Here is a 12157-nt window from a genome sequence, read left to right as displayed (position 1 = left end):
AAAAAAAAAAAGCCCTCACTCACCTCACGCTACTTTCCTATCAACATGCTTACTTTTTTTAGCTACTGTTCTCAATTTGTGAATGCTGTATCTTCACAACATAACGTATGCTCATAAATTGACTGACAAAGTATTTTATTAGTAGTTTATTTGACTATTGTTATAACTTCATGTATTATGTGATGTATCATTTTTAAGCCTATGAAGCAACACTACTGCTGTCTTTGTCTCTGTTGCTAGCACATCAGAAGACACAGCTCATTTCAATTTACCCTCCACAAGCACTGTTCCTCCCCAGTCCTCAACACGTGGCCCCAAGCAGATCCATCTCTCAGCTGTTTCAGCCCCAGTCCAGATCTCAGAGATGAAGAAATCATCTGCAATTCTGTGTATTCTTTGTATTTTAGTGGTCAAAAGACAGAAATGACAAGTTATGACTTCTGCTCAAAAACCAGATTATTCCTTTGGCTGATCCTATTATTGAACGTGACTTACTATTCAAAACGTGGAGCCAAACCTGTCTTTCTCTTGAAGGACACGATCTCTGCTATGTCCTTCAAAGCATCTAGGATTTTTTTAAATTTACAGTTTTGAGAAACAATTAATTAATTGCAGGTTGGAACAAAAATCGCAATTGGGGAAATTGCGATTTTTGTTCCAACCTGCAATTAATTAATTGGTCAATACCTTCTCAAACAGCCCTGAGGTGAAGAGAAGTTAAATAGGCAGAGCATAAACAAGCTCCAGGTGAGAAGGATTACTAACCATGGAAATGAGTCAGAAGCAATACCTCTGGAGGACAAGAGAGATTCATGAATAACAATTGTTTTTAAGTGCACTGACTCACACTTAAGCACTAACAGGATGTCAGAGATAGGCATGTCTTCACAATGTACACATGGTCATCAAGCTAAAATCACTTGCCTATGATATACACCTTATCGCTAAACCATTTATCCGACTGAGTCATGGGAAACCTGGAGCCTGCAGCCTGAAGTCTATCCCAGGTCTTGGGGCACAAGGCAGGGTAATGCTGGGCAGGATGCAGCAGGGGTGGCACTGGGGGTTAGGGGGTGATATGGTCTATTAGCATTAGTTCGGACACACACACGCAAAATATGTCACCCACCCTTATTGCTCAGGCCCTGTCGCTTCTAATGTGGCAAACTGTTACAACTGCAAACCCTCTACTTAACTTCTCAACTTATCTAACTAAAGCCAATTATGGAAATAAGATAAAAAATCTATAATAAATAGTAAATATTTCCTTGAGACATTCCTTTATTTAATGTGACATTCATTTAGTCAGATTGTGTGTAAGGAAATGTAAAAAGTGTGTTTTGCTCTAACACACACTGTCCCTGCTGGACACTCGACGAATCAATGAATCAACAAATCTACGAATCAACATATTAATGAATCGGTAAAGGAATCAATCAACCAAGCAATCACTCTCTCTCACTCACTCATCTTCTACCGCTTATCCGAACTACCTCGGGTCACGGGGAGCCTGTGCCTATCTCAGGCGTCATCGGGCATCAAGGCAGGATACACCCTGGACGGAGTGCCAACCCATCGCAGGGCACACACACACACACACTCATTCACTCACGCAATCACACACTATGGACAATTTTTCAGAGATGCCAATCAACCTACCATGCATGTCTTTGGACCGGGGAGGAAACCAGAGTACCCGGAGGAAACCCCCAAGGCACGGGGAGAACATGCAAACTCCACACACACAAGGCGGAGGTGGGAATCGAACCCCGGCCCTGGAGATGTGAGGCAAACGTGCTAACCACTATAGTTAATTATATATAGATAAATATAGATAATTAGATATATAAATAGATAGATAGATAGATAGATAGATAGATAGATAGATAGATAGATAGATAGATCAACTTTTGCACCCACACCCATACACCGGCACCCAGAACAAATAATAGTAATGATGAGTGTCAAGTCCAAACACGTCAACAAATACAGACGAGGTTAAAGAAAGAAAGAAGAGAAGGCAAGGGAAGGGAAAGATAAGATAAGATAAGATGAGATAAGATAAGATAAGATAAGATAAGATAAGATAAGATAAGATAAGACACACTCATCATGACACACTGAGTTTAAAGGTATTTAATGCAGAAAAAGTCCATGCTTTAAAATCCAACACCTTACATCTTTCCTTCAGAGGGTTAAAGGTTTTACACGTATTTCTGTGTAAAAAAAAAAAAAACCCTCCTTTTTTCTCTTGAAAAATCACTTTCTACTGGATCAGTTCATTAAGATGCCACTTCATATTGGCATCTTGGCAACACAATACCTGAGAAGGCCCAAAAGTTTAAACACACAGAAAAAAAACAAAAAAACAAAAAACCCGGTTTAACTTCTGTACCAAAATATACTGCATTTAATTTATACATATAGTCATGTATGTGTATATATATATATATATACACACACACACGTATATATATATATATATATATATATATATATATATATATATATATATATATATATATATATATATATATATATATATACCTTGTATGTATACATGTACATACATATAGGCCTTGTGTTTTTTGCTGATTGTAAGGCCCACAGTAATATAATATGATTTTAAAAAAAAACACTTCTTTCACAAAAATATATATATTTACAGTAATGTTAAACCCCATACATATAAATGTAAAAACAAGCTAGACTCAGAGTGCCACTGATTTAACTTCAAGTACGTTCCACTGATCCCAAAGTGTAGATTTAATAAATGAACACTCGTGTGCTTGTGACTGTAAACATAGTCTTTACGTCGATGCGTCCTTCACCTCCTTCTTTGGGTCCTTTTTTTAATATCCTTTTTTGTTCTTTTTTTTTTTTCCTACATAATATATATTTTTTAAACACAAGCCAGACTGTAAGCCATGATATGTAACAAATCTCCAGGTTCATTTTACAAGTACAGTAATCTACAAGTATCTACTTAAAAAGCTACGGTGCACAAAAAAAAGACAGAAAAGATGAAAACAAATTCCAATAAAATACATACAACTGGTCATTTCATTTCTGAGTTTCAATACTTGTGTTTGTTCAAAAAAAAAAAATAAAATAAAATAAAAGGCACACAAAAATCCTTAAAAAGAAAAGTACATTACACACGTAACGCCGCTTTATGTAAAAAAAGGAATGTGTGTGTTTGATCAGTGCTACGACTCACGGCCTCGAGATCATTCACAGTTTTTACCCATAATCCGTTAGTAAAGGAGAAAAGAAATTGCGAAAAGCTCAGAAAGCAACACGATGCTAACACTGATCACCGCGAAGACGGAAAAACACCCTAAGTAAGAAAAAATTTTTTTTTTAAAGTACTGAAGAAACAGAAGCAATAAGGCTATAAGTGTTAGACCATTAAAACTTGTTCAGTTTATCCAGGCTGTAGACTTTCCTACACTTAGAATATAAAATTCTAGCAGAAACACTGATGTATAATTCTGTTTAAATTTCGCTTTAAATACACCGGAATTGTCGTTATTAAAATATTTAAACGACACTAAAATAACGAATACATCCCGTCATGGTATGATGGCATGCTGTTCTAGGAAAATAATAAACGTCAATCTGTTACCATAGCGACATTGATTATCTTCCCATAACAACATCCTGAAGTGATATATTCCTCTTAACCCACAGCGGTTTGCTAACGTTTATCAGTTTAATGTACTGGAACATCCAGGAGGCAGGTTATAGCAGCTACAAATGCACGTTCAGCACCTCGTTCCCTTTTTCTCTTTTTTTTCTGTCTTGAAGAAAAAATGGTCGACGTTTACAAAGCGCTGACTCTGAAGACTCGTTATGAAAATCGTTAAAACGAGGAGCTTCTACTGTACGCCAAACAAATCCCAGTGTAAAGTACTGTTAGTATAGACGTTATAATTAATCACAACAAGCGCATTGCGATTTGACATGTAACAGGACAAACTGTTATAGAAAACAAATCCGACCAATCAGATTTGAGAATTTAACAACGCTGTGGTTATGATGGAATATAGGATTGGATTTAAAGATTTTGATTAAAAATTGATTTCTGTTTTCAACAGTATAGAATATTCGGGCACAGAAATTTAAGGAGAGACCAAATACACAAACATACAAACGAAAAAGTCTATAATATTAATGATTTTAACTGCATTACAAGCTTCTCCAGTGTATTCAGGTCTGTTTCAGGTCCAAACCGTGGATCAGATTTATTGTTAACTAAATCTACAATGTTAGAGAACCATAGAGAGCTTTTTTATTTAAAAGTAAGAAGTTAATTAAAAAAAACCTGAGGTGTAAGAAAACAAGCTAATACCCAGCTCTGTAGACTAGAGCTTTTGTACTGTAACAACCAGCATCATAAAGCAGCGTAATAAAGTGCAAGCTGTGATCGTTACCTGCTGAGTGAGTAAGTGAATGAGTGAGTGAGTTAGTGACCGAAAAGCTACACTGACAAATTGATAAGACATCGTGCTACCGGCGCAATAAAGAGGCGCGTTAATTTACGCACAAATGCAGCGCACAATGCTGCTTAAAACAAAGAAAGGAAGAAACAATTGTCAGAAATTGCTGCTTGGTGGTCTGTTAATGTGGCTACATCACAATGCCAGCACGGGGAGCAAAGTAGTAGTACACAAGCATGACGAGGAGAGTGTGATCCTGCACGTACTCATAGTGAAATAACAAATAAACTAAAATAAAGAAGAAAAAAAAACAAAACCTCTAATGCCAAGGCTATAATAAAATGACATGGTCTATAAAAACGATGGGAAAAGGCAAGCTCTAAATCATAACAGTCAAAACATCGGCAAGGCACTGGAAAAACACCGCAGCACAAAAAAGAAAAAGGAAAAAAAAAAAAAGATTAAACATTTATTAGTCTTTTCCCTAATTCCCCTGAAGGTCCCTTGTGTGCAAGTGCACTTTGTTCCTGATTCTCTCATATGGCGACATCTATAAAATCTCTAAAAGTCCTTTAGTGACAGCAATGACAACAAGAAAAGACTCACTAAAGATCAAACCCACAAAGAAAAAAAACAAACAAATAAAAACCTTCATGACGTTTAGGGTAATATAGCTGCTCTGTTTTTGTTTTTTTGGGTGGTGCAGATTAAAAAAAAAAGAATAATGAAAAAAAAGAATGAGTGAGAGAGAGAGAAAAAATCAATTCACATCATTTTCATCATCTACGTGTTTAAACCAAACCCCTCTCCCAAATATATCGCCTTCAAAATCAAAATGGAAAACCTGCTGGAGTAAAACCTTCATGTACGTATTTGCTATGTGTGTGTATATGTTCTATATGTCTCCACCGAGTCTCCTTTAACGAAAGGTGTGAACTCCACGGACGATGTGCGAGGAAAACTCGTAGCGATCTTTGCAGCAGTGTCCGCAGATGTTACACTCGAGGGGGTCTCTGTAGCCATGGCAACCCATGTGGATGGTGTACATGACGTGATCTAGAAAAAGGACGCGGCAGTGCTCGCACTGGAACACCCGCACCTCGTTTCCTTCCGGGCCGAACACTCGGATCCCGTCCCTGACCCCTGGCTGATGGGAGCTCTCGTCCGGCCGTGCCAGCGCCGGCCTGACGCTGGTGCTCATCTGATTCGCCAGTTTGTCTCGCGGGCTGCTGCGAGCCGAGTCGGCTGAATCTTGCCCACTGTTGCTGGGAGAGCGTTCGCGCCCGTCGTGCACTTCCCCTCGCAACGCCTGGGAGGTTTTGGGCCGTGTGAGCGCGATGGCACCATTGGCACGGGCGGAAAACTCGGGTTGGTGGGACGGATGATGGGGCAGATGGAGAGATTCACGGCTGCTCGGGCGCTCCAGGCGCGGGCCGAGCGGGTACACAGAGTGAAACAGAGGGTTCACCATGGGCACCACCTCGGGCATGGCCAGCGACGGGTGAGACATTATGGGACGCAGAGAATCGGTGTTAATGTAGGAGATGGAGTTACTGAGAGCCTGGTCCATCATGTGAGCCTGGATGATCTCTGCTTCCTTTTCATACTTGAGGCCTAATTCAAAGTTCAGGTCTGGGTAGGAGTAGCGCATCATCTTCTCTCCTGCACAACACATCAACAAACGTCTCAAACCGGTACATTTCTAAAAGCCGCGTTTCTTTCTCTTTTATTAAACTGCTATCGATTTATTACCAAGGTTAACAATAAACAATTCAATATACGGTATTAACAGTAAATTTTGGTTGCTAAGCAACAAAAATTCTGAGACAATAAGATCATTTACAAAAAACGTTTGATCTTTTGTTTTCTTCGTCTTGGTTTAACGTGTACTCGTGCCATGTTTATACAGAGTTTAATGGCTGTGATGTGGTCTGGTGTGTTTATCGAGTATCTGCTTTATAACGGCTTTGAACACGAATCAGATTTCAGAACTGAAACTGTTTTTCAAGCTTGTTTGGGTCTAAATAAACTTATCTAAATATGCGCTAAAGCACAACAGCAGCAGCAGCAACAACAACAGGATATCGTAGATTCTTGGTTTGAATTTTGAATTCAATATTTAATATGAAATAATAATTTCATATTTTAAAGTATTAAGTATTTACTCTCAGGTTTAACTAAAAACAGAAAAATAAAGTAATCAAGTCCTAGAAGCAGATCGAAGTCCTGGGTTTGATCATGGCATCATTGACGTTTATTAATTTTGCTTTGTGTTAAAAATGACTGAAAATAAATTTCTTTTAAAAATAAAAACAAAACCCAGGTTTGCATCTGATCCTTTGTGTTAGGTTGCGTTAAATATCTAAGATGATGTTCTGGTTATGTTTATTAATTAATAAATATTAATAAATTATACCATTCCTAATTATTCAATTATGTATTTATGGATTTTGGATGTTGGCCAAACCAGAAAAATAATAAATAATCCCTCATTTCTTTAGTCTAACAAAATAATAATAATAATAATAATAATAATAATAATAATAATAATAATAATAATAATAATACACTAATCACCAACACTTCAACACCATTTTCCACCAGACAGAAACATCACAACAACAACAAAAAAAGGCAGCTGATATATTTGTGAGTTTTGATCACTCTTGTACGTTTACATGTTTTTTGCTCTGAATAAAGTTGGAAAGCCCCGTGTGAAGAGACGGGTGAGCGAATTTAACCCCTGACTAACGTGGATGTGGTGAGCGCATTGCTCGATTTACAGGTGTGAAAAAACCACAAGGGGAAAAAACATCTCCAGTCTGTAACAAATTAGGCCCACTCTCTCTTTCGCTTTCCTGCAGTGTTTGGATTTAGCAAACACTTTCACCCCAAGACCACACTGCACCTAACATTTTACATGAGGAGTTGCATAGCGTGCGCTTTGTAAGAGCTAGAATATTGCAGAAGACTTAAATATAGTAAAATTTCATATATTGTTTAGATCAGTCGTTATCGACCAGGCTACTGTTTACCTATTATCGTATTTTTAAGCACGGGTACGAAACCTGTTTTGGCTTTAAACCAATTGTACTGACATTATGATCTTTGCCTTGAAAGGAAACATTTGTGGTTATATTTAGCGATCCGTTCTCATTTTGACTAAAGCTACAGTATTTTCATTGGTGTTGTGACTTCTCTCAAACCTCTGTCATATTCCCGATGCATGCGTTTATGTTATTAACTCGGTGAGCATTTATTCACTGGAGAACAGATACTCACCGACAAATTTCTGCGGCGTGGTGCTCTTCCTCTTGGCCACGTTAGCCTGCAGTCGCTCGATGACAGGCGGCCGTTCGAAGGGCACTATGCTGGGAACCTCTCCCAGAGGTCTTGGCTCTTTAGGAACCTCTGCTGTAGAGAAATGATGAATATAATGCAGGTAGACTATTTAATACATGCTACGAAGTGTGTTTCAAATGACTGGATTATCTTAATGTTAGCATTAACTTTAGCTTGATGTTGTGCAGGTTCATCCATAAGAGTACAATGTAGGGATTAAGATTAGCAACGAATGTGGGCGTGAAATGAGTGAAAATTAAAACTGATTTGTTGATATGAAGTTAGCTCGCATGGAGAAATATTCTCGGTGGAAGTTACGGAGTGACCCATTTTTGACCCGTTCACCTGCCTGAGGAAGATTATGGGCGGGGTCTATTTTACCATCAAAAATTATATTTCAAGACGAGGTGTAGTTTTCACTTACTGTAGCATTTCAGATAAACTATGATACTGCTACTGAACTTATTGAAGATACACTGCATTAAATCCAGTAAGAAACTCAAAGCAAAACCAGTTAAAACATTTAAGGCTCGGTTCAGAAGTCGTCTTAAACAACGTCGGTTGACGTTGGTGTCTAAGACCAACAGCATGACTCAAATTAAGATGGGGATGTATGATGCTGCCATAAAAAAAAGGGCTTGTGAACTCTTTTTTAAAAGAGAGATTGAGGTCAGACATTAAAGTGTCCTAGTTACATCATGTGAAGCGGGCTTGTACACAAAGTAACCAACGTGGACAAGCGTGCGGCTTTACTCGTGCTAACGATGCGAGTCTAAATTTAATTTAGCATTTCAATTTAAATGCTCGTATAAAAGCTTTAGAGTTAAAAACACTGCCATTGCTTTAACATTTCTTCATAAATCTAAAGATGGATGGAAGGATGGATTGGCAACTGGAAGGATGGACATATAGATTGACAGCTGGATGGATGGATGGATGGATGGATGGATTGACAACTGGATGGATGGACAGATTTATATTTTGACAGCTGGATGGATGATAAATGGAGGGATGGATGGATGATAGATTGATAGCTGGATAAATAAATGGACGGATGGATGGATGGATGGATACTCATACTGTCAGACAGACAAACGGATGGATGAAAGCTATGATCCATTAGATAGCAGCATGATTCTTATGACTTTTAATAGTGTAAACATGGAGAGATGGAGAGATGGATAGATGGATAGATGATTCACAATCTTTGCCAGATTTAATTGATCTATATTGTCTATACAGTCTTTTTTATTTTATTTTAAAACTTCTTCTAAAAAATTAAATTAATTAATCTAAATAAGGATTGCTCTAAATAAACATGCATACATTTGCATACTTAATAGACATATGTGTATATTTAAAAATAAATTACACATTTTAATATAACGAAAGAAATACTTTTTAATTCCTTTACGTGATGTTATAATTCTGACATCATCTAAAGAACAGATTTTGTTTTTTTTAAATTGTCCAATTTCATGCATATGTAATTAGATGGATTCTCATTTACATAAATTAACATACGTGTGAAAAAAAAGAAAAAAAAATCTATAAAAATATGTCAATAGCACATGTTTAAAAACTTAAACAGGTTTAAAAAGCTTAATACAAATGATTAGATTTTAGTATAAATATATTGTTTTATATTATAAATAGTATAAATAGCTTAAACACTAAATATTAAACGCACTGGATGGTGGTTATCTCTCTTTCTCTCTCTCTTTCTCTCTCTCTTTCTCTCTGGTAAAAGGACCTAGGTTGTAGGCAGGGACTATTTTACTAATTTAAATATAATTTGATTCATTATAAATATTTAGGACTCGAGCCTGTTCTCGAGAAGTTTTTACTGTGATGGCTCGTCTCAGAATAACTGCGTGTTGGTCTTGATATGTACGGTCTTGGTCTGGATGAGAGTTTGTAAAAATACTATTTACTAAGTAACATACTGTAAGTGCACTGCATGGATGAAGCCGTGAAATTATGATTGGTGGAGCGCCTGGTCTTGCAATTCACGACGGTCGTCCTGACAACAGCCCTAATGACGAAAGATGCTCAAAATCAGAATTCCTGACTCACTCACCTGCGTACGAAGCCGGATTAGGGGCAGAGTCCATGCCACCGCTCTGCAGGTAATTATGGCACCTCTCTTTGTGCTCCTCCAATGACGTTCGCTGCTTGTAGCTCCGCCCACAGTAGTTACACTTGTGTGGTTTACCCACTAAAAGAGCGAGAGGACATCAAAGAAGAGAAATGTGTCTATTAGTAATACTACGATGCAAGTCATTCAGACTGTACGCACAAGAGCAGTTTCGATTTTTGAGGTAGTAACCGAAAGAGTGGGCATGTTCTCGTGGTGATGCAACTCAATATGTCTGAGATGGGTCAGCAGAAAATAAGAAAGAAAAAAAAAAAAAAAAAACAGAGTGAAGCTCGCAGTGGAATAAATCCCACACAGAAATAAAAACACTAGGTTTTACACTCACAACCTAAAAGCTAGTCTCTCCGTGAGGTTGGCGTAAGACGTGCAGGCTGTCACACCTTCAGTCATAAAATCAGTGCCATGGAACAAATGATATCAGTTTAGAAGAGCAGAACAGCAATTTTATCGTTTAATCAGAAACTTTAACAAGGTTCGAATTTGATTTCCTTCCCTAAAGATTTCTCAGCAGAAAAACACGAGCGTATTTTCATCGTATCTCCACACAGCGATGGAGGAGTTGAGTCGCAAGCCAAGTGACACGATTAGTAAAAAAAATAAAAAATTCTAAAAATAGATCTCCAAGGGAACAAGACCAAACATCGGGTCAATATTTACACTTGGAAAGTGACACATATTCATAATTATAGTGATTAGTAAATCTTAATAAATGATAGTTCACAACCCCACCGGCGCATTCAGGGTTTTCTTTCTGTCAACAATGATATGATTTGAACACACGCACCATAAAAACAAGAGCTAGTTAATAATGAAAATATTATGATATATGGTGATATTATAACTGCATATATATATATATATATATATATATATATATATATATATATATATATATATATATATATAAAATTATCTGATGTTAATTTTTTTTAAACTTATAAAATTCTTTTATATCTTTTATAAATATAGAAATTTTATATTTATTTATTTATTTATTTATTTATTTATTTTATATTATAGCTAATTAATTGTTCACGCAATTTAATGAAGCCGGGAAACTTCTTTACATTTTATAATTAAAAGAGTTTCTTTTGGTTATTCTATCGTTCTTTCACGCTGCACTATTTTATCTTTTAAAAAAGATAAAGAAATAAAAAAAAAAATGCAAATATTTCGTGGACTTTTATTGGATGATATTTTTAGCTGTTCGGAGATTTTTTTTAAAGGCAAAACGAGCTATAAATGTACAAAAGAATTAAAAATAATACAGAACTGTGCGTGTTTGTTGAAAATAAGCTGTTCGTGTGCGCAATCTTTTAATGATATTTAAAGTTTAATCTAAAATATTTATAATAAAAATGGAGTCTTGTTCAAACGGTGGAATTAGTTGTGACAGCCTGAGCCACAGGAACACGGGCTTCATCACACACGACACCCACACTTGTGTAGTAGCTGGAAAATCGCTCAGAGCAGCAGAAAGGAACAGAGGGAGGTTTTTTCTGCTTAGCCAGAGCAGGTGTGAGGTGAATCATTGTCTCAGTTCCACTGACACTGTGCCTCTACACACACACACACACACATACACACTTGGATGACACACCAGCCCAAACAGTCCAGTGTTCCAGTGTGGGCCAGCAGAGCAGGATGAAAAAGAGGAGGAGGAGGAGGAGGAGGAAGAGGAGGATCCAGTGCCTCCAGGAACACGTCATGTTCCATAAATCCACCCAGGCTTCATTCATCATTTTATTGAGTCATTCATTAACCCATACACTTTCTTTCATTCATTCACATGCTAAGCTTTGCAGGCTCACTAAGGCCAACGTGTTGCGTCAGGCTTAGCGTTTCCAATTCGAAGGCCTGCTTCAGCCTCTGTGGTGTCAGCCACTTTCAGTATTGTTCATCAAAAGCCACTCGACTGTGAGAATACGGACCTGCACGTGAGAAAAAAAAAGAAAGAAAGAAAAAAAAAACAGCCACCTGTTACGATCAGGCTCGTGCTATTACCTGTAAAGAGCGCGGATTATGAAAACACCACTGACGCATTTCAGGAAGGGCGCAGTGAAGCCGATAGTGAAAGCGAGACGGCGAAGGGATGAGACGAGGCTGAGGCGACTTTTTACAGATGAAAATATGCACCGACTTTGTCATCTAACACCGTGAGAAAAGATGGATCAGGACTTGTGTGAATCACAGGCTGAACGAAACAAACCAAAGT

The 12157-nt window shown here is 37.4% G+C and overlaps 1 protein-coding gene across 3 annotated transcripts in view; it reads right to left on the bottom strand.

Moving 5' to 3' along the window:
- Window positions 1–2121: 2121 nt before the first annotated feature.
- Window positions 2122–12157, bottom strand: part of ikzf2 (IKAROS family zinc finger 2) — a 51433-nt gene continuing 41397 nt past the window's right edge. For 2 of the 3 annotated variants that reach the window (XM_060877111.1, XM_060877112.1), the window contains exons 6-8: window positions 9865–10002; window positions 7725–7856; window positions 2122–6104 (exon numbers count right to left, since the gene is read on the bottom strand). In XM_060877111.1, coding sequence (XP_060733094.1) covers window positions 5362–6104; window positions 7725–7856; window positions 9865–10002 — 1013 coding nt within the window. In that variant the 3' untranslated portion in view covers window positions 2122–5361. The remainder of the gene's footprint in view (window positions 6105–7724; window positions 7857–9864; window positions 10003–12157) is intronic. The other variant, XM_060877114.1, reaches the window with a different exon arrangement.

This window comes from Tachysurus vachellii, chromosome 8 (genome assembly GCF_030014155.1).
Source record: "Tachysurus vachellii isolate PV-2020 chromosome 8, HZAU_Pvac_v1, whole genome shotgun sequence".
NCBI classification, from domain to species: Eukaryota; Metazoa; Chordata; class Actinopteri; order Siluriformes; family Bagridae; genus Tachysurus; species Tachysurus vachellii.
Note: the sequence above shows the minus strand (reverse complement) of the source record. Positions and strands in the feature narration are given on the sequence as shown.